Below are 23,433 nucleotides of genomic sequence, written 5' to 3'. Positions count from 1 at the left end.
AAACAGTGTTCGTCCATAGGTTTAGGACACCAGTGCAACAAGGCGGTAATGTATTGAGTAAATATGGTGCATTTTCAGTGGTACATTTAGATTTTGCAAAGCCCTTTGATAGATTTCATATGATAAGCAGTGATTAAACTGGAAATCATGGACTTGGATAGCACGTCAGTACCTTGGATGAGGGATTGGCTATCTGATAGGTATCAGTAAGTTGTGTATGGAGGAGCGATATTGCAGAAGAGGAAAGTTACTAGTGGCCTATTTTGGAACCGGTTGTGTAACTTTATATTAGTGGTTGATATATAATTAATGATATATATATAGTATGGGTCTGAATGGTGATATTCATTTCTTTGCAGATGATGCAAGGTTGGGAAAGAGAAGAACGAAACATGAATCGGATGCTTTGGTTGCAAGAGGATTTGGGTGCGCTGCTAAATTGCAAATGATTAGATTGCCAGTTCAATGTTGCAAAGCAAGGTTTCCCAAATTGTGTTCCGCGGAAAGTGAATAAGTGTTTCCTGAAAAATTATCAAAATTAATATTAATATGAGCCTAGAATCGTTTTGAATGCCATCAATTATACTGGGTGGCCAGTCGTTCTCCTGGTTTCTGTCATTTTAGTTTTTTAATCATTTTTCATGAATAAATATTTTATAGTGGAAATATTCTGAGGAGAATAATATTCGTGAATATGTCGAAAAGTTCAGATCCAGAATGCCTAAAAACTTGTGTAGCAAAGGTTAGTGACCAAGCCGTGTATTTTTAAACGTGGAAGTATTCATGAATAGGCGTTACTTTTCATACATCGAAACCTTTCAACATTTGAAAAAGGGAACACCGCTGTTTATGACTGGTCATAAAAATTGCCTGCAAGCCGATTACAACAATGGGAGGCGTATCCTATGTTTCAAAACTGAACGAAATGACATCTGTGTTTCAAATGTTAGTGACCAATCAGCCAGGAAGTATAAAGAATATTTTCCTAGTGAAATTGAAGATCAAGGTCAAGGTAGTATCCGGTTCCGAAATCTGTTAATACTGAATATTTTTTTGAAAGTTCGTGTTGCAGTGTGTAAGTAGTTGTTCTGAAACCGGAATCCATGATTTTTTTAAAGTAATAGGCCTACAGATTTAAATTCTAATATGAATACGAGACAAGGCACTTTGTTTAATTTTGGTGTTAAGAAATCTCTTATGGAAGGTGTATATGACGGGACAAATAGCGATTCATCCACCTCAAGCTTACAAAGAACTCCAGTATGTACAAAGGATTGGGGGGGAAACTACCAGCACACAGATGAATAAGTCTGCATTTACTCGTCGGTACTTGTAATAATATTATAAACCTTGAGTGATCAGAATTGGACATGTCAATGAAAATCAGCACAAATTAATTTAATGATGTTGGCCTCAGGAAACTACAAGATTTGATTGGCCCAGTGACTGATAACTAATTTAAATGTAATTTTATATTTGTCAACATGCCACACCATATACATTATTATTATTATTATTATTATTATTATTATTATTATTATTATTTATTAATAAGAGAGACCTCCAGGGAGTCAAAGACTCATCGAGGGAGGTCGCATACTACACAAACCAGCTATCATATTTATTTTTGAATTCATTCAGATTGCTTGCACTCGCAACATCCAATGGCAATACATTCCAATCATGCACCACCGTCTGTGAGAAAAATCTAGCCCTTACACCCTTCTTGGCGGCCTTTATTCTCAGCTTCCAAGGATGCCCTCTCGTCCTTTCCTTACCCTCCATAAATTGAAAACTCTCATCAATTGAAATCCTCTATGACCCTTTCAGAAGTTTGTAAGTCCCAATCATATCATCCCCTCTTTCTCCTGTTTACTAGTGTGTGCAGTCTAAAAATTCTCAATTTGTCTTCATTCAGTGTTCCACAATCCTGATATAATTTTTAACACTCGCCTTTGCACTCTCTCAAATATATCAAAATCGCAACGGAAACTAGGAGACAAGACCTGCGCACAATAGTCCGTATTAGGTAAGTGTAATAATAATATTTATGATTATACCATAATTAATTATTAATACTTATGTTATAAAATATAAAAAGTAAAAAAATTGGAAAGGCATTTACGAGTAATTTTGTTGGGCCCTCGTCTTATAAAAAAAACAAATTCTTACTCTTTTAACTAATTTTATAATTAATAAATCTGATTTATTTCGAACTATTTAATTTTTATTACTGAATATTTTATCAAATCATTCTTATTACAATTGATTTTACATTATTTGATACGCTTTAGTACTTTTTTTAGAGTATTGTTACAATTCATATTTAATTTGTGTGTTTTCATGCTACCGGCCAAGACGTCTACAGGCGTCAGGGTTATTATGGATGCGAAGTGCATATTAAAATTGTAATGCCATTGATATTACATTGAAATATATGATGGATACGAAGAGTATGAGAATGCGTATTTGTCCATAATGAAAGAAGCGGGGTTGGTTTACTTTTATATTATTCGACATTTCTTTTTTATAGTCTTATTGTTTTTAATATTAAAGTTACCTTTAAAACACAATTATGTTTGTTTTTATTATACCTCTGACAAATATTGGAATTTGAATATTATTCAAAAATTACTCATGGATTCTTTTTTAAAGACAGTAACTTTACCGACAAGAACTTTAAAGGAGGAGCAAGTACTTTTGCTGACACATCTACTCGTATGATGGGAGAAGATATGGAATTAAAAACTGTGGTTTCTTTAAAAGCTAATATTAAAGAGCAAGAGTCATCTAAGAACAGACCAAAACTAAGTACGATGAAAGTTATTTAAATTATAGATTTATGTGTATTTTCAATATAGATGATCCTAATGCAATGTGTGTTTTATGTAATAAAATACTACAAACAGTTCTTTGGCTCCAACTAAACTTCGTAGGCACTTCGAATCGAAACACACTGACTCAAAGGAAAAGAAATGCGTTTTTTTAAAGAGACGATGTGACTCGCTAGAAAAATCTAAACTTCAAATGGTTACAATTGCTATAACTGAAAATGCAACAGAGGCATCTTTTCGCGTGACTTATTGGTAAAGGTCATACAATTGGTGAGATGATCATTAAGCCTTCTGTGAAAGTTATTGTATCATGCATGTTAAACGAGCAGGTTGCTAAAAATACTATACAATTATCAAATAATACTGTTTCGCGCCGCATCAAACATTTTTCTGCTGACATAGAGAAAAAGCTCATTGATAGACTTAGACTTTGGACTGAATATACATTGCAAATTGATGAACCTACAGATGTCGCAGGACTCGCTGTGTTACTAGTGTTTGTTCGTTACATATTTGATAAAAGTATTGAAGATTTACTCATTCGAATATCTACAAGAAAAAAACTACCGGAGGAGTTATATATTCAACTGTATTACTAATTATATTGCAAAACAAGAAATTGGTCCGGAGAAGTGTATTGTCGTTAACGTTCCTGTCTTTAAACAAGAATACATCAGTAATTTTTGAATAATATTCAAATTCCAATATTTATCAGTGCTATAATAAAAGCAAAAATAATTGTGTTCTAAAGGTAACTTTAGTATGAAAAACAATAAGATTATAAAAAAGAAATGTCGAATAATATAAAAGTAAATCAACCCCGCAACTTTCATTATGGACAAATACGCATTCTCATACTCTTCGTATACATCATATATTTCAATGTAATATCAATGGCATTACAATTGATATTTGTACACATGGTGTTCAAGCAATGGCAGGAAAAATGAAGGGAGTTATAACACGTATCCTACAAGAAGCTGCAAGAGCCACCCAAAGTCATTGTGTTTTGCATAGACAAGCAGTAGTAACAAAAAGAATACCTACATAATAAAAACTATTTTGGATGAAGCCGTAAAATGATCAATTATGTAAAATCTCGGCCACTTCTCTCCAGATTATTTAAAATTTTGTGCGATGAAATGGGTAGTGCATATAAGGCACTTTTATTACATACTGAAGTGAGATGGCTAGTCAGAGGAAAAGCATTATTCAGGCGTTGGAACTTCGTAGTGAGTTATTGGTCTTCTTCACGTCACATAATTTAGGACAAAATTTTGTTGAATTATTAAGAAAATCTTCATGGTTGATGAGCCTTGCTTATTTGGTAGATATGTTTACAAAGTGCAATGAAATTAACTTATCATTACAAGGAAAGAACATTACAGTCTTTAATACAAGAGATAAAATTGCATCTTTTGATAGGAAGTTGCAATTTTGAATTGCTACAGTTGAACAGAATAATTTTGATTTTTCCATCTTGCATGAATTTTCGACTGAAATAAATAAATAAAATGAAGAAGTTTCCAACATAATTTTAGAAAACTTACATAGCTTACAATCAACCGTTTTGCAATATTTTCCAAAATCCAGTGAGGACAATTCCTGGGTTCTAAATCCCTTTACAATGACAGCGAAGCCAGCATTGTAAATGGATTTAGAACAAGTGATTATGAAAATCTAATTGACTTAATTACAGTATTCCAGCGTGTCTAAATTAGCTCTTCTTGTTTTACTTCCTTTTACAACGAAATATTTATGCGAGGCAGGATTTTCATAACATGTTGCAACTAAATCAAAGCAATTAACATATAATCAAATACGAGAATATTTGATTATATGTTATTATTAAATATGAGAATTCAACTTTCTCAATAAAACAAATAAAATAAATGAGTAAATCTGATCGTTAAGAAAAAAACAACCATTCCTTCTCAAATGATAATTACAAATTCTTTTGATATTGTGCTTGATATCAAAAGAATTTGTAATTCAAACATCGAAACATCGAAGTCATTAAGAACTTAATTTACAATATACGTGTATATACGATAGTTTATTTTACTATTTTTATGTGTTTTGTTTAAAATAATTATCATTTGAGAATGAATGGTTGTTTTTTCTTAACGCTCATATTTACTCATTTATTTTATTTATTATTTATATTTACCTACCCTACAAAACAACCAAGGTGTTCCGTTAAACTTTCAGGAATTTTGAAGTATTCTGTCGTAGCAAAAGTTAGGGAAACGCTGTTGTAAAGTTTAACGTTTAGAAAGCAAAGACGGGATTTAGAGTATACAATTGGCTGTATCTCTGAAAACGTGGTGGAAATGAGGCATCTGGGAGCGATTTTACGTCCGTGTTGGATAAGGACATAAATTTTCATAGACAGATTGCAAGAATCCTTAAGAGATCAAAACGAATAATGGCAGTGATGGGGAAAACTGACGTAAAAAGTAAGATTGTTATTCTTTGAAATAATGTGGGATTCCATATCCCCTTAATTTAAATAATATTGTTATGGTTCCACTATATAAGGCTTAAATTAAGCCACATATGGATGATCCTGCAGTGCAGGATAGTAGAAGAAAGGGATATGATTGAGAAATATAAGTTGTTAATGGGTTGTTACCAGATTATTGTGGATCATGTTTTACATAGAATGGTGAAAAATAAAGAGAAAACAAGAGGTCATTAACGGATGCTGTATAAGGCTAGTATGAGAGAGCGGGTGAGGTTCAGATTTTTTGCATGGGGAGTGGTGGGTGATTCGAATGCATTGCCACAGAGTGGTGTGAATACAGACACGGTTAAGAATTTAAGCATGCATACACGTGTGTGTGTGTGTGTGTGTGTGTGTGTGTGTGTGTGTGTGTGTGTGTGTGTGTGTGAACCTCCTGCGATATGTCATTTGACTCCATTGAGGTCTGATGCTGATGATTATAAAAACAACAACAACAACAACAATAATAATAATAATAATAATAATAATAATAATAATAATAATAATAATAATAATAATAATAATGTGATACAAAATGATTAGCTAGGAAAAACTGCATGTTCGATTATACGGAACTGCGTGGCAGACTTTCAGTAGAAAATATGACAATGGACACTTAAACAAAGAGATATGATTTTGTTCGACTCAGAAAATTATGGTTAGAAAACAATAGCTTTTTTTCCTGGAAATAATTATCCTGGGAAATATTTATAGAGATTACCTTGTTCTTCTGTGGGCAATTCCTCACTTTTATTTCTTTACTATCTGATATCACCGATCCGCATTCCGTTATGCAGTAAACGAGAAGTTGGAAAGAGGGTGCCATCTCTGCAGTGACTGAAATAGGAAGCACCTGCCGACCAATTCTGGAATTATTAGATGATTCTTCATCGTTAAACTTGTAAGTATTATTGTTGATGAAGGTGTAATCTGTGTATGTGGTTACATCGTCTTTCTCCTCAAACTGGAATTCCTGTTGTCCTTGAAGCACAACGGATCCCCTAACAAAAACCTATACAGGAGATTAACAAATGTTATTACAGATATAAGTGGCATGAAACCATAAAATTCACATTAACCACAATGCCAGTTTCATCATATTCGCCCGTATACGTTAGTTCTAAATAAACTGCACAAAGGTCCATATGTTGATGAGCAGTTAGCATCATTTTATTTGTTTTAGTCCGCGTACCGTCTAATCAATATTACCTTGAACATAAACAACCTTTAAACAGCATATGGGAAGCTATAACTTATAGGATATACAGTATATGTCTTGAAATGAGTATTAAAATCTAATCCGATTCATCTCTTCTTGAGATCTGACAGTAATATCTTCACCGTGATGAAACATGATAGCCTGGGAAGGATGATGTGATGACGTCACAACAGATAAATTAAGTAATGAAGTTTCAAGTTATTTAGCTTGGATATGCAATTAAGTTCACTTGGAAAGTGAGAACAGGAAGGTTTTGTGAATGTAAGAAATAATTGTTTCCGAAAAATTTTCTCTATTTCCCACGCTACCGGCCAAGTCGTCTATAGACGTCAAGGTTATCATGGATGCGAAGTGCATATTAAAATTGTAATGCCATTGATATTACATTGATATATATGATGGATACTAATCGTCAGGATGCATAATGCATGCATGACCCATAATGACTAGTAAGATGGTTAATTGACTTTAATGCAATGCTAACATCTTTAGCATGGTAAACGGAGAAGTACAATAATAAAAAGTTAGATTTTTAATTTAAAATATTACAAATCATGAAATGAAATAAAAATATTTATCATTCTAATTTTATTCATACGAAGTGAATTTAATTCTGGAAATAGAATTACATATGGAGATGCCTTTTTCATAGAAAATATATTTCTAGGGACCACATATTAATTTGAACCTCATCTAATTTTTGAAACTTTTAAAATATTAAAACTTTTCTTGTGCCATCTTGACAAAATCCCAAGTCTTTGAGAGTGGTTTAGGCTTTTTAGTGAAATGGGAGATTACCGCCTTTCATTTTAGAAAGAATTATTTCCGTTTATCTGATGGAGCTCATGTCTAGTTTTGAAGAGTGAAAACAGTATTCAAATCAATAAAGGAAAAACTGCACGCAGGTCATTCCACTGATGTATTACGATAGAAAATAGAAATAACCGGGTGAAGCGCATTTTGAACAAAGGGTAACTTTGATGAGGCTGTGGTCTGAATTACCAAAATAATAGCATATTGCTCAAGTTATATATATGCATCGCGAGAACTGGATAAGCATTTAAGTATACTGGAACAGTGAGGATAATTAGCTACTTTCTTCCAGAATTGATTATTTGTGAAAACATTGTGATGTCAGCAAGATATCTGAGTCTCTTCCAGCCTGCTTGGTGGAAATGGGTAATGAAAAATTACGGATTGTGAAAATCTTGAAGTTCCTAATGTAAACGACCTCATTTCTTGTGTGTTGGGAAGATGATTAAGATAAAGATGTTCCCTGTCGTCACTTTATTGATAGAAGTGACGGAAGAGGACCTATGAATCAGAACAGATCATAAATGGATTCAAATTTTGCCACTCACCGACATGGAATGCCGAATTCACTGAAGCTACCTTTCTGGAGAAAAAGGCGTCAACTTTAGTATAATTAAAAAGTTTCGGTGACAGATATTAATTGAAGCATCATCCTGTAGATATTCCTTTAAGATCGGATTTAGATTTCTATAAGCGTGCAAGTCTTTATATTAGTGTTAATACCAACACAGCGTAAATCAATTTTTCTCATTTTGCCTTTATGGGTCTTTGTTGTTTTATTAGGATTCTTCCGATCGAGAATTTAGTTTGATTTTTATTTCTGTTAAAATTCGTTTTTTTAATTCAATTTCTTGAATAGGATAGGATTGGCTGAATAGAATTTTAAAATTGAACAGTTATCAGCTAAGCCCTTTTATTTCCTCATAGGGAGTACCCGAGACCGTTTTAGCCCTATCTAAGATTTTGGAAACACTGAGTGAGCAGTTCAGTCTCCACTACTAAACAACCTGAGATAACTGGCGAAGGGCATCACCAATTAAGCGGAACGCAGTGAAGAGACGGATAACAAGTGCGACCACTTCGTGGCACCTAACACTAACACAATATTTTTAATGTCTGAAATTAGTGTGGTTCTACGGTCGATTTTCTTGAGTTTACGAGACGAAAATCTCGATTATGCAGGAGAAAGAACCCATTTGCCCATGCCCGAGATCGACTAAATCGGGAACCAGTCCAGAAGGCTTAAAAAAAGTTCTTCTAGTCAGCGACTAGAACTGAGCTTGCGAACGCTCTTTCTTCGGGCTTGATGATTGTAAACATCATTTCCACTGAGTTACTCTGGGTAGATAATGAGGGCGAATGATCCACACGGAGAAAGCATTGAATCACTCTGTCTCGAAGGTTTCCCGCTACACAGACCTACATATCTGCGCTACCTCTAAGCTCGATCTCGCATATTAAGTGGCAACAGTGAATTGTATTTACTAATGTGTTCCATTTAGCTGCTATGTGCGGAATATTTTTATCGTTGAACTTCCCTCGAATTTGGGACATCTCTGATACTACTGTGCTAATCGACATGCCAACCACAACTTCAGGCAGCTTGGTATACCATTTGACCGTGAAAAACATTTAAAATAGCGGGTCTGATTGTCATTCTTCCTTCCATTGATGGTAGCAATACTCGCTATGATTTCCGGAACTCTGTTTTTATTTAAAAAGAGGGCAATACCGCGGAATGGTATATTTAATAACGGTTTCTTTTACGAATTCTCACAGATCTGAAGAGCTATGTAAAGAGCGACCCTTTCTGATGTGGAGATGAAATAACTTGGTCACTTATGGAGAAGAGCTACACTGCAGTAAAATATGATTCTCCGACGATCATCCGATTGTTCACTCTGGATAGGAAAGGGTAACGATTATGTACAACAACTCATAATATTGAATAGTGACTAGAAAGAATCATCTTTATGAACTGAAGAGAAGAAAACATTTCTGTACCTGGACCATTTTTCAAAAGGATTTCTTGCAGCTGTCGTGGGATACACTATACGCTAATTGGAAATTCGGAGTTAATATTCCGGGACTTCTATGTTGAATACTGTTCCTACAATGTCTTGGCACACGACCAGGCATTGAACAGTGGATTATTTCTTACAAAATTTCAGCTGGAAGTTTAAAAATTAGTAATTAGCTCAACTATTCATACTGAGTTTAGCATTATTCCTTCCATCGTATGAGCGTGCATGAGCATATGACAAATCGAATAGTCCCTGCAAGAGAATGGTAAAATAGAATCGCCTCTTTTTGATGTATTTGCTATCAAAATTTTCTTGCCAGGATTTGATTCATTCTTTAGCCCTATTTATTTTTTTCAATAAATTAAGATAACTTTTGAACCGTTTGTTTATCTGTTTTTGCGTATTAAATCTCTGCAGGGAAGTCTTTATGATACAATTCTAATCTCATGTCGTTGTTATTGTTGCCTGCAAAGTTTAACATTCAAGAATAATAAAATTTGGCCAATTACCTAATATAGTTTTATTTCATGTTATATCAAAATTTTGATATTGATTAGTGATATCCGCGAAGTCAAAACATACTCTGACATTTATTTCATTGATGAAAAGAAGAAAGGAAAGTACGCTTGGCCAACTTTAAGTTGAATAAAGGTCACTGTATATGGGTATGATTCCATAAAGTGTTTTATTTTTGTTAATTGCCTGCATAGCTAATAGTAATGGCAAATACCTGTTGGATTTCCACTCAGGACAGTAAACTGATTATTACTAACACAATGTTCCAACATAAAAATGTTCATATGTTCATATGGAGAGAAGAGGCAGAAAATCGCCTTGACTATGTTATTCTTGATAGTGATGTTTCTCATTTGCGCAGGACACGAGAGTGTACAGAGAATTTGAAATTGGAAGTGATCACCATTTAGTCTCAGCAGGATAAAATTGAATTTCATGTTGTAAATAATAACATGTAAGAAAGTTTTAAAGCGAATAAAAGTTGAGCAGCACTCTGATAAGAACTGTCAAGTAAAATACACAAACATTATTCAAGAAACAATGAAAGAGTTGAGAACAAGAAACAAACCTTGGAGATTCAGTGCCAAGACCAGAAGAAAACATTGACTGATTCAGCCAGAGAGACAGACATGTGGTGAGGTTGTTTTCAAGGATTGAACTCCATGGTGGACACAGGACGCCAAAGAGGCAGGCAGTGAAGGAAAAGAAGACAGCATATCGAAAGTTGCTGGCGAATAAGTCAGCTTGTATTCTTAGAGAATATAGAGACAAATGTAAGAAAGCTAAACACTGTGTAAAACTAGCTGAACAAACGTCATGGGAAGACTTTGGTAAAAACATAGAAAATAAATATCAAGAAGGTAGCAAGATATTCTGGTGGTCGTTAAAGAAGCTTAGAAATGGAGGAAAGAGAGCTGCAAAAGGAATTAGAGAAGATAAAGGCGGCATGAAAACTTGAGAAAATGTATGCTTGATGTATGATGTAATTACTTCGAAAAATTGCTAAATGAAACATGCGGTGACAGCACACTGGTGAAAAACCATTCACCAAGCATGCAATCAGGAATGCATATTCATACTTGAAGTATAAAAATCTATCAAAAGCCTGAAATGTGGAAAGACAGCAGGGGTAGATGCAATTCGACCAGAAATGCTCAAGTATGGAGGTATAAAAGGCTTGAAGGGGCTGCACAGCATATTTCAAAAGGTACGGACAGAGAGACGAATTCCAGAATATTGGACTAGCACTCTCATAGTATCCACATATAAAAAGTGAAATAAAACTGAATGTGAGAATTGCAGAGGCATTTTCCTTCTAAGGGTTCATGTTACGATTTATGCACGTATTCTTTGATGAACGGTTGATATGGATTATGGAAGGGAAGCTCGGTAAAGAACAAACTGGAATCGAACCAAATAGGGATCAGATTTTAAAATAGAAGCTGTCAGGATCAGATATTCACTTTAATATTTGTCGTAGACAAATAGTTTAGAAAATGGGGCAATATAACAAACATCTGTATTTGAGATTTGTAGTTTGTATTCCTTCAAAAGGAATATCATAATGTACCAAGTGAAAAGCCATTCATATATGTTATAGTTATTGCGATTATATTAAAGACTAAGTATAGCAATACTTAGTCTTTAATTGAGATGAAAGTCAGCAGTTATAACTGAAAGACGTGCAGAATGCTGGTTTGGTGTTAAATTTGGTATCACAGAAGGATGTACATTAACCCCTCTATTATTCGTTATCTCTATGAATAACATTATGAAGGAAAGTGGTATCAAACCCCATATCAAAAGTTATACTTTTAAATAAATCCGATACAAGACTGAAATATTCCCTGAATAAACTGAATAACTGCTGTAATAAATCTGGTATGAAAATCAGTAATAACAAGACAAATACAATGAACATAGGCAGAAACATTAATAATATCACTGCATCGTGCATGGGGAACCTACAGAAGAAGAAAAACATTTCAGCTACTTAGGCACGATGTTAATGAAGATGGCAAATTAAATATGGACATATACAACAGAATCTACAAAGCCGGTAGTAGGAAGTCAGATGAATAAATGTACGTAGAATAAGAGATAGCATTGAAACCAATTTTAACTTGGATCTGAGAGCTGGGTTAGAAATTAAACGCTTGACCAAAGACTAGAGACTACAGATATGAGAATACTCAGAAAGAATATGGATTTGTACAGATGGCATCAAAGGCAATTTCATATTAAAAACGAGGATATAACACAGGAATGTTTTAGCAGCGATAATGTCAGGTGGTATGGTCACTTAAACAGAATGGGAGAGGAAAGATTAGCAAAACAAGTGTTCTCGTCCAAATTGGCAGGAAAATAATGACCCAGAAAAATTCGCGGTATAGGTGAATTGATACAGTAAAACGTGCCTCAGAAAACAGAAATATAAGCTCTGGTAATGTAGGAATATTGCCAGATAACAGATTTATTTGGGGGAAGATTGTGGATAGGAAGTTAGTAATGATTTAAGTTCTTGAAGTAGGTATTATCTCTTGGAAAATTCCCATCTTCAAGTAGTACTATAATAATATCGTGTACATTCCTTGAGAGTGCATGTGAAGTATTTGTTGTTCATGATGAAGTCGACGATGATGATGTATTGCTTGTGTTTCATTGGCTGGTTTGGGGAATGAAAAACCAGCATTATCGAGATGCAGTTCCTGTCAGTATGTATAAGATCACCAAACTCACCTTACTAAAAAAATTTATAAACATTCTTCACCTCTTAAATGAGATCCGAAACTAGTTACTTTTGTCCATCATGAGGTCAACTTGATTGAAATACGGAGATGTGGAAAAAGTTAAAAATTCCTTTCACTTAATATTCCTCAGCCAGATTCGACTAATTCTTAATGTTTCCGAAGAATGACCTAATGGAAAAAACTTTCCTTTAGTCGTCGATTAAATTTGATCTTCAAACCATCTTAATTCAAATATTCATAACGGAAACACACGCAGTTTCATTAGAGCTAAGGTAGCTCAGTAATCAAATCTCGTCGAACTAGCCAGCTTGGTCAGCAGAGTTAGTGGTTAGCGTTTTCTCTCTGCAAACCAACAGGTTGCGGATTCAATGGAGTGTAATTGTTTTTAGGTGGGAGATGAACCTGATCGCCAGGCGTGAGACAACCACCACTCTTATTGGAGACTTGAAGTGGCTTGGGATATCTGGATTATGTAAAAAATAATATATACAGGTTGTCCCATAAATTTGTAAATATTTCAGTAATTCATAAAAATTGTAAAAAGTGGTATATTAGATTGCTTTTTGCACGAAAGTGAATCGCAAGGAGGAGAATTGTTTTGGCAGGAAAAGAAATTTTAGTTGAAATTTTCACCGGCAGTGATGACACTCAGAATGGCATTGAGAAGGTTTTTAATCATATACAGAAACCGGTTACATATCACTACAGTAACTGTTCAATGTATCCGCTGGCACAAACAATTACATGTTGCGAGCGGGTGAGAACATCATTTACAGAAGCGTGGAGCATATCCGTGTGGATGCAAGCAACTTCGCCGCAAAGGCATCTTTTAAATCCGCTAAGGAAGATGGGCTGCTCAGGTACACTCTGCACTTTAAACAGCCCCACAATCAAAAATCCACTGGTGTGAAGTTCTGGGATCGAGGGAAGGCATGCAGAGTTACAGTTACAGCTAATGAATTGTTCTTGACCAAATGTGCTGAAGAGAAACTGCTTTGTCGGTGATGCGATGAGAGGTGGCACCCCGTCCTGCATGAACGTGACTGTGTGAAGAACATTTTCCCCACAAGCATGATACTACGTTTTCGGGTAGCAGTTGCAATTATCGCTGTTCATTTAGTGAGCATGTCTTCCAGCTCTGGTTTTACATGGCTCTTCAAATAAAAACGAATCACAATGAAGAATTCCGTGAAGCCACACTCAACAGTGAGTCGCTGTGAATGCAACGGATCCTCTGTGTAGGCGTCTGGATTGCCTGTTCCCAAATTCGACAGTTATGTGTATTTACTGTCCCATGCAAGGAAAAAATGAGCTTCGTCTGTTCAATAGATTTGTCCAGCCATTGTGGATCTTATGCGACTTTTGTCAATGCTCACGTTGCGAATTACGTCCACTTAGTGGCATCGCTTGATAACAGCTAGACAAGAGATTGCAGCTTGAATGTTTACAAGTTTAACACACCATGAGGGATGCGTAATATGGATGTTTTCGTAATATGGATGTGTACTACTTACATCGCTTGTTGATTGTGATCTTAGGGCATTCATTTGCAATACCACAACGATGGTACGGTCTTCGGATAACACTGGCCTCCGGTGCCATGGCGATCTACAAATTTCCAGTTTCATCGAAACGTCGTGTTAGAGACTGTAGTGCGTCAAAAGTGATAGGACCTGGACCTTTCTTCATACACATGGACTTTTAAAGCTTCTGATTCCCCGCTTATCTAAATCAACTTTATTAAGAATGCCTTATCCACCCATGTCACCATCACAGCAACAAACCTTCTTTGCACAAAAAAAAATATTTCTGTTCTCACCAACGACTGGGAATTCACATGCTTCCATTACATGGATTCTCATTTTCACTTACCTCACAAATGAACCATGAGTTACACGCACTCTACTGGTGAAAATTTGAACTATTTTCCCAGTCAGAAAAAAAAAATCCCTCTACTTCCGATTCCCTCTCGTGCAAACCGCACCCTAATATACCAGTTTTTCCGAATTTTATGAATTATTCAAATATTTACAAATTTATGGGACACCTTCTATACACATCATATACCTTCGCGCACAGTTTATCTTGTGCATTGTTGTCTTTATCTGTAAATAACTGCTGCCCTCTTTCTGCAAAATGGCTAACAAGAGATTAAGAAAGGAAATTTACATGGACAAGAAGAATTTGAACAATACCAAGCAGAAAAGGCCAAGAAATTCCCACTCCTTACAGACAATGTTGAAAGTTCTGAACCAGTTTGATAGAGATGAACGTAGCATTGACATTCATAGCGCCACATTCAGGACTGAATAACTCTACAGTGCAGACCATTCGTGATAATGCTGATACAATTTGTTAGGTCGCTTGGTCGTTCACGAATCTCAGAGTGATCTGAATTAAGAAATCCAGATGCCATGGAGCGAAGAAACGGAAAGGATGATGACTTATATGGACTGAGCATTAGAACCAGCAGAACGTGCTTTTGTGTTGGGTGGTCACGCGAGAGAAAGAGAAACATTTACACGAAGTTCTGACAAAAGATAAAAATCAAACGACACCTTTTATAACCATACACCTATAAAAAATGGGTGCATCTTCTATTAAACTAATTTTTAAAAGATAGGAATCTCGATGGTTTCGAAACACAACCTCTATTATCAGTTGCCTCCCGTTTTACGCGATTCGATTTACGCAGCGATTCTCAAGAATGCAACCCGCGAGTATAAAGAGAGTTACCTATATATATATATATATATATATATATAGAGAGAGAGAGAGAGAGAGAGAGAGAATTAATAAGAATATGAAAGAAAAATAATCCTAGAGCACTCAAGTTACAAACGTACTATAGGTTCTCAAGAAACCCGTCGTAGGTGTGAGCCACATAAAAAAATTCTCTTTTCTTTAATATGAGGTAAAATATACTTCTGGATAATTAATATTATTAGCAAAGCTGTATATTACTTTACCGATTTGCAATTTCTCAATTTCGTAATTAAAACTAAGACATGAGATATTCCTTTCCATTTTCTTTGTTAGGCTCCAGAACTTCTCACTGGCAAGGAAGTCGGCTTCCTTGAAACTTAATTAATGCACTTGGCAGGGCTCTTAATTCTGTCTGCGTAGGTATTATCGTTGTGCGCTCTTTATTCTGCTTATCTCTTGTCATATTCCACTCGTGTCAGACAAACCTGGTGAGCTTCATTACTCCGTTAACTCAGTACTCACTTCATTCATAGAGGAAAGACCACTCAAAATCAACCACCCCCTTCTTGTTCTGAACTCTACCTATAATATTTCCTTGTCAGAGTGCATTGCATCCATACTTATTTCTGTTTAAAAATCTTGCAGCTTTCCTCTAATCAACACATCAGCTGCGATTTTGTCACAGGCATCTGGCTAAGAAATCTGTGCACAAGAAAGCAGCCGCTTTAAGACAAATAAATCCGCTCTCGCATGGACGATCTCTTGTCTGTTTTTAATTGATACTCTCTTTCTGTTTATATCTATTCTATAGGTATTGCCAATACCCACAAATCGGTTCTGTTCGACTAGTTACCATTGTCTATATACTATTTTCAAATTGTCGGTTGAATTTGTAAATCTGTACACATTTCTTTCAATATGTATTCGCTGCCCGGCTTCGTGTGACTCCTAAAATTAAACACAATATACTAATTCTTCATGAAGAAGACACTTTTCGACGAGTAAACAATGCATCACATTCGGGTTTAGAGCCCGGGTGTGCAGTCACAAATACCAACATTTTTCAGCCCTTTGAACAGATGTATGGATGGTGCAGCTAGCCAAATTCTTAGCGTTCCAGTGGTTTAAAATCACCCATAAGGTGAGACGGAGTGTGCAGTGAGAATAGCACCCAAACATCAGTGCCTTTTTTTTCTGTTTTTTGTGTTTTGTTTTCTGATATTCATGTGTTTTGTGTGCGTGAAGTGTGAACTGACGTGTAAGGATATATATAGATATGTTTTAATATATAATTTTTTATAAATAATTTATAACTTTTTTTGGCCATATGTACAATGGGAAACAGTGTTGACGATGTATTGAATGTCCCGTTTTGTCCCTGACCTTTTGCGGATTGCATCATTGTAGTCGGAGGAAAGCCTCGTACACCCCTTCCACATTACACCTTTGAGTAATTCAAATATACCACACAAATATTGCAATCCCCTTCTTTATTGATTTTTAATATATCTTAAAACACATGCATTTTCTCTAGCTCTTCGCAGATTTAGTTACAGTTAATTGATAAATTAACTGTAACTAAATCATCTTTCATCTTACCTTGTAATAGAATACGTAAGCCTCTCCAATTTCACCTGAATACTGAATCTCGAATTCATGGAGCTGGTCGCATGCCACGACTTCCTCCACTTCTGTGAGTTGAAAATAATTATCCTGGGCCCAATATGACCGCCGAATTATTAATTCTGCCTTCTGTCGCATGGTCTCTTTTCTTGTTTCTTGAAATATATCAAACGAGTATTCTGCCTACAAAATTTAAAGAACGTCAGGAGCTTACATAATAGTACTGCACAACACATATACGTTTTATCAATTGCGCGAGAAATGAGAAGCATGTTTCGCTCTTACCCCTACATTTTAGTTGTAATAAACTTACCGTAATGGTAAAGTCCCACTGGAACTGAGCTGTGAAAATAGTAAATCTCACTTTTCCCTCATCATCAGAATCATAATATTTGCACACGTCGAATGTTTTGTCCCAAGCACACAATTTTATCGATTTTCGAGCAAGTGGATTCCCGTCCAAATCCTCAATTCGCAACTGAAATTCAACAGGACAGTTTTATAGAAATTAACAATTAACAAGTAGTGGTGGGAAATACACAATTATAGTTCGTTCTCTAAAGACATGGATCAAAAGTATGTTCCTTGTGTCCCAAAATTATCATATAGTACACCACCCAATATACATTCGGTATTTAATGGTTTCTTCGTAATTCAGCTTGTGTGTTTTCACTGTGCCGAAGAAACGGAATTTTTTAAACTGTGCCAGTTTCTATTTTTCTACTTCTAAGTTCAGTTAAATCATTTGTGTTTTCTTATCATCCAGAAATAATACTTTACAATCTGAATACTTTTACATGCTGTACATTTTGTGCATTCACACTTATTCTCGTATTTTTTTGAAATACACGCTTTTACTAAATCTTCCTATTTGTTGAGTGTGTAATGTTCCATTTCCTCCGTGCGTACCTCAAGGAACAACTTTTATCGTGGCACCTTTTTGAATGCATTCTCAAGATCTAAAAAACTTCAATATTCCCCTGTTATTCTTATTCTATTCCCTCAGCCATACGGTTGGTGGTGGTATATGCTATGCTACCATACTAGGGAAATGATTATGAGCAAGGTGGTTTCCCGTTGCCTTCCTTGCCTATCCTATGGCTGTAGCCTGAGTGTTCAAGATGCCGGTTTGCCTGCTTTCGAGATGAAAAACCCCAGATAAACTGGTGGGAAAAAACTGCTGTCCACGCCAAAGACAGGCAAATTTGGCTATGGCTGAGGAAGACCCTTAATCTCCTCACGTCATCGACTGTTTCGAATCTCGGACACTCCTTCCCACGGGATATGGTTGCGAAGCGCATAGCTACTAGGATAACCGAGCGGACGATACTCCCATGATTTCTGATAAATATGTCTTAAAATGAATATCTCATCATGTAATTTCTGCCTATGGTTCTCAGGCTTCTCCTCCATATGGTGAAGAACAAGCAGAACTAATTAAGGCTGGCCTTCACTAAATTGGGAAGGACAAGTGCAAATTAGCATGTACCTCAGTAATTCATTTCCCCAAATTTTCCGTAGCCTCTTTTCAAATCTGCTTCTATCAATCTTGCCTATAATGCTGGTTGGGGAAATTCTTCTGCAATTTATACATGGTTATTTTCCTTCTTTTTTTATAGATAGGTACTTTCAGTAACTATCTATAAACGGTCTAGATTTATCATCCAAAATTTGACTTTCTATTCAGTTGTCCTAAATTATGCAAAAGTATTCATTTCGTAACTTTTATAAATCCACATTTGAGTATTTTTAGCCAAATATTATGTGCTCCGGGTCTTCATACTATGATCGGTTTATGAGAGATTTTTCTAACTGAATTTCATTTTTAAACGCATTCAGTTTTTCCTATCAATGATCTGTCTTGGCTTTCCTCATTTTAAGAGTGTTTCAACTCCTGACATCTATATCTTTATTTATTTTTTTTTTCTATTCCAATTCTGGTACAATTTTATTACAATTCTGAAAACTATTTTTCAATTTCTTCCAGAATAATTGGTCACATTCCTGATTTTATGTACTATATTTGTATCAAATACCCTCCTTGGGTTTCGTTTAACTACTTCCAGTATTTTCCTTTGGCTACTTTCACAACCTTTTATTAATGATACTAATTTCGATGTGCTGGCGTATCTCGATGTAGCTACCAACACACACTATCTGCAAGGGTTCCATGAAAATTCACCGAAAACAGTTCATCGAAAGAAAATTCATGAAAAAAGGAATTCGTCGAATATACAATTCATCGAACAACAACTTAACGAATGGCGATTCACTGAAAAGATAACCTGTCGAATAAACAATCCGTTGAACCATATTTCATCCCACGAAAATTCGTGCAAATGCAATTCATCGAAAAATCAATTCACCGATAATTTTTCCATGACTTCTTTCATAATTTTTCAAGAAATTATTTCTTGCGAACCATTGTTTAAAAGTGTTCGGTAGCAATATCTAACGTTACTCAAGATACAGGCAAGATACGTAAATAGTCACTGATATGTAATAATTATTTTTCGGTATTTTAGAAACAATTGTTTGTAAGTATACATACTGCTTCAGTGGGCTCAGAGTAATTTATCTTACCTAATTTTTTCGCAACAAAGATGGTCAGATTGACATAAAAACTTGCAAATTTTAACACAGAATTTAATCATAAAATATCATTAAATTTCATCCAGTCAGAGGGGGATCTACTATCATTTAAGCTTCTTTACGAAAATGTTATAATAAAAGTGATCCAGTTAGAACTAAAACTGAACTGCGCAGAAACGTTATTGCACAGCCAACTTCTAATTCCACGATCTCAGAGAGTTATTATGATATATAATTTCAACACGTCGTCTCTTTGTAGCAACCGATTATAATTGAACTGAAAACTGTAACGATTCGAGGAATGTTTGTGAAAACTTGAAATACCAGTCTGGGTAAATTTCATCCCATAAAACTGATGTGTGCATGCGGAAGTCACATACTAATTCTACTACTAATATTCCTAATGATAATGGATCCTCCGTGTTTCTGTCGGTTTAGTTGAAAGACTTGGATTCGAATCTCGTGTATGGCACACGAATAATTATTATCAGTCCTCTTCGGTTTAAGATGAGTTAGTAGGACTCATGCACATTCGCACAGCTTACTGGACGTTGTAATAGCTAGATATAATTTCATGTTTGGTCGCTAGAGAAAGTTTCCGGATTATGTAAAAAATAAATTAAAAATACATAAAATTATGTTTAAGATGAATAACAAGAGAAAACATCGTAAACCTCTAGTTTCTATGCAGGCATGTGTTGTAGGCTTCCTAGAATGCAATAGCTTAAAACATATCTTGCTATTGAGCGTTTGTTCACAGTAAGTACTGAAAGAGTACCATTACGATCTTACTCCGATACGATTACACCCTGTTTATTTCGTGCCAGTGATGAGAAATGCTTAAATATATCTGTTTAAATTACACTTAACTCAACTCAATGATGTAACAAGAAATGGCATGTGTGATACTCATTCATAAATAAAAGGGTGTAATTGTGGCCCATTCATTTAAAGTACAGTGCATAATTTATTATGCTCTCATTTATTATTTATTGTTTTCTTCAATTAAAGCAAAACTCACCATCCCGCGATAAGGGGGACCCTTTTCGCAAAACTGTTTATTGTGGTGTTTGGAGGTGCATGCTGAGAATGATAGCTTGACAGGATTCCTCTGTCTCAAATGGACAAAAGTGATCTCCGCTTTAATGTCTATAGCAATGAAAAAAGAAGAATACCGAGAAAGAATTAGCCGTAATTAATTAGTTGAAGAAATTCATATGAATCAATTTTATATATGAAATAGTGCAATATTAATAGCGATTTACTAACCAGTGTCAATATCCAGTACTTCTACCAGCAGTTCAATGACCGAGACGGAATACTTCAGAGGTTTCTCTTCCATTGAGTACAGGAACCTCTGCGGTATGTTCATGGTGTAGTTGCTACATCCTTTGATCTATTTAGAAAGAGAGCAGGTTTCAACGTTTCATTTTTACTTCACTTATAGTTCATTTATTAACTTTTTGTTGAAGGATACTGATTCAGTCATAGAGGAAAGGCTGATGATTTGCAAACGAAAAAAAAAGTAATCCTCACCTCTGTTATAACTATCCCATCCACTAGTTGTTCATTATCAATGAATGGCGTTACTTTGAGAGATCCATCCACATCTTTCCCGTGAGTGTACCTGAAAGAAAAACGACGAGTAATCTCCAAACTGATCTTCCAATTATGCTGCTCTTAGAATGAATATGATTTTGTAAGAATTATCATCGTTAAATTTGTATTTACAAAAATCAGTTTTATAACGAATTTAAAAATAATGAAACACTGGGCTCACCAGGATTTCCTCTTCTATTTTCAACTGATAAATTGAAATTAGTTGCAATTTTATCTCCATCTGTTGATAACAGCGTTTCGTTTATCAAGACTCGTGTTGCTAGTGAAGAACTACAAATCTTTGTCTTATCAACATATTGTTAATATGATCCCTAGCATGTACTTACCTGTTGCACTCAAATAATGTATGATGGCTAAATTATAAGATTTCGAATGTTCTAATAACTTAATTTGCTGTTTTGATTTCAGACAAAAGTAACTTCTTCCATGTGGCTAGCTGAAGTAGCACTTTTGTATATGTCTGTCTGGCTCTCCACAGAAAAATTATATCTATATCTTCAGGAAAATTGCTCAAATTCCAGTTCGTGGGTAATCTTCTTCAAAGGATCGTTATGAAAAAAAGCAGAGCAATTAAAGGCGTCATCTAACCAAAAAAACTCAGCACTCACCTAAAATCATCATTTTGCTTTCCTTAATTAATAATATATAAGAGTTTTATATTCTTCAAAAATGTACAATTAATGTACATTTTTGTAATAATTAATGTATAATAGTGAAGAGTACATATAGTCATCTAAATATTCCGCGTTTAGTCAGTATGATAGTATTGCAATATCCTCTACTAAGGGCAGACAAAACATATCCTTTCAGAATGAATACTGCCAGATACAAGGACGTAGTTCTTTCACCTCATCCAATATCCTCAGTCAACCTGGATGGTGGCCGTTAATAAACATAACGAGTACAATGGAATGCATCTAAAATTATACACCAATTATGTCATAAGACGGAAAGCAAATTTCAGGAGCTAGCAGAGATCACGCGACGTCTCATCCATAACCTCAGTCAGATAATTTAGATACTTTGATCCATCATGTTAACATCTGTAAGCACACATAATCGCAAAAGATTAGTTACCTATACATAGCTTTTTTTAAACTGTCTGAATTTTGCATGATATGCAAAATTCAGACAGTTTGTATTGCATGTATTCCTTGACAATATATTATATTTAGTGGTCTGTTAAACCAGAAAATATATTCTCTGCCAAGTCGTCCATGTGGTTAGCGTCTCAGCTCCCAATCCAAAGTGTTCTGGGTTCGACTCACAATTGGAACATCAATGTTTTGTTAATAAGAAATGACTTTCATCACATGGTGTGATCAGCCATCATACTTATTCAGGGATCATTAGAAAGCTGCTGACTGGCAAACTGGAAAGATAGTATTTGTTGGAGATCTAGCCAACCGAGTAGAACATCGTTGGCAAATAAAAAGACATGACTGTGAGGAACCGTTAAATAAAAGGCTCAAGTAAATAATATTAGTGAGTACCTTCTGGATTTTGTACATGTACTAGTCATTACAAATAAAATGTTCCAACATAATGAAATGCATAAATTCACATATAAAGACAAAACAGTTAGTATATAGTAATACTATCATGCTGATTCAGGATTTAAGAATATACAAAATATTTGCCGTATAGTTTTAACAAGATATAAACGACTATCACACTGAAAACAAATTATGAACGAAGTATTTAAAAAGAAACAAGGAAGTGCATTTTTTAAAGGAGAACTATACACGCAAATAATTAAATAGCATTCATATCAAAGGCAAACACTTCTTAATAAAAGAACAACCCATGCAGTATCTGCTGACAATCTCTAACGAACACACTGGAGATGTGTCCCTCTGAAGAACAACAGAAAAAAATCACTGAAAGATCTCGAATCCTCAAAATCCACCCTATATACAGGGTGTCCCAAAATTCACCCAAGAAGTAATTTTGATAGAAAACACAGGTTTTTAGTTAAAAATTGTCATTTCTTATTGATTCATAAAGTATACAGTATAGGGTTATGCATGGAATAGCATATCGGGTAAATGGCCTCCACGGCTTTACAGGCACATACGCACTCTTTTATCGAAATTTTCCATGACCGTTTTGCATAATTGGGCTTAATTTCCTCCTTCAAGGCGTGAGTGGTCGTGGGCTTGTTGGCATAAACCTTAGACTTCAAAAAACCCCAAAGAAAAAAGTCCGACGGCGTTAAGTCACATGATCT

General features: G+C 35.1%; 1 protein-coding gene across 4 annotated transcripts in view; it reads right to left on the bottom strand.

Moving 5' to 3' along the window:
- The window catches only part of LOC150099935 (murinoglobulin-1-like), a 139,700-nt gene that overhangs the window by 66,653 nt on the left and 49,614 nt on the right, over positions 1 to 23,433 (bottom strand). For 3 of the 4 annotated variants that reach the window (XM_090402815.1, XM_090402816.1, XM_090402814.1), the window contains exons 9-14: positions 21,120 to 21,210; positions 20,853 to 20,979; positions 20,605 to 20,732; positions 17,305 to 17,469; positions 16,968 to 17,174; positions 6,062 to 6,352 (exon numbers count right to left, since the gene is read on the bottom strand). In XM_090402815.1, the coding sequence (XP_090258941.1) occupies positions 6,062 to 6,352; positions 16,968 to 17,174; positions 17,305 to 17,469; positions 20,605 to 20,732; positions 20,853 to 20,979; positions 21,120 to 21,210 (1,009 nt within the window). The remainder of the gene's footprint in view (positions 1 to 6,061; positions 6,353 to 16,967; positions 17,175 to 17,304; positions 17,470 to 20,604; positions 20,733 to 20,852; positions 20,980 to 21,119; positions 21,211 to 23,433) is intronic. The other variant, XM_090402817.1, reaches the window with a different exon arrangement.

This window comes from Typopeltis vanoorti, chromosome 13, assembly GCF_054136105.1.
Source record: "Typopeltis vanoorti isolate ZY-2024b chromosome 13, IOZ_Tvanoo_1.0, whole genome shotgun sequence".
In the NCBI taxonomy this organism is placed as follows: Eukaryota; Metazoa; Arthropoda; class Arachnida; order Uropygi; family Thelyphonidae; genus Typopeltis; species Typopeltis vanoorti.
The sequence above is the reverse complement of the archived record's forward strand: the minus strand, read 5'-3'. Positions and strand labels throughout refer to the sequence as shown.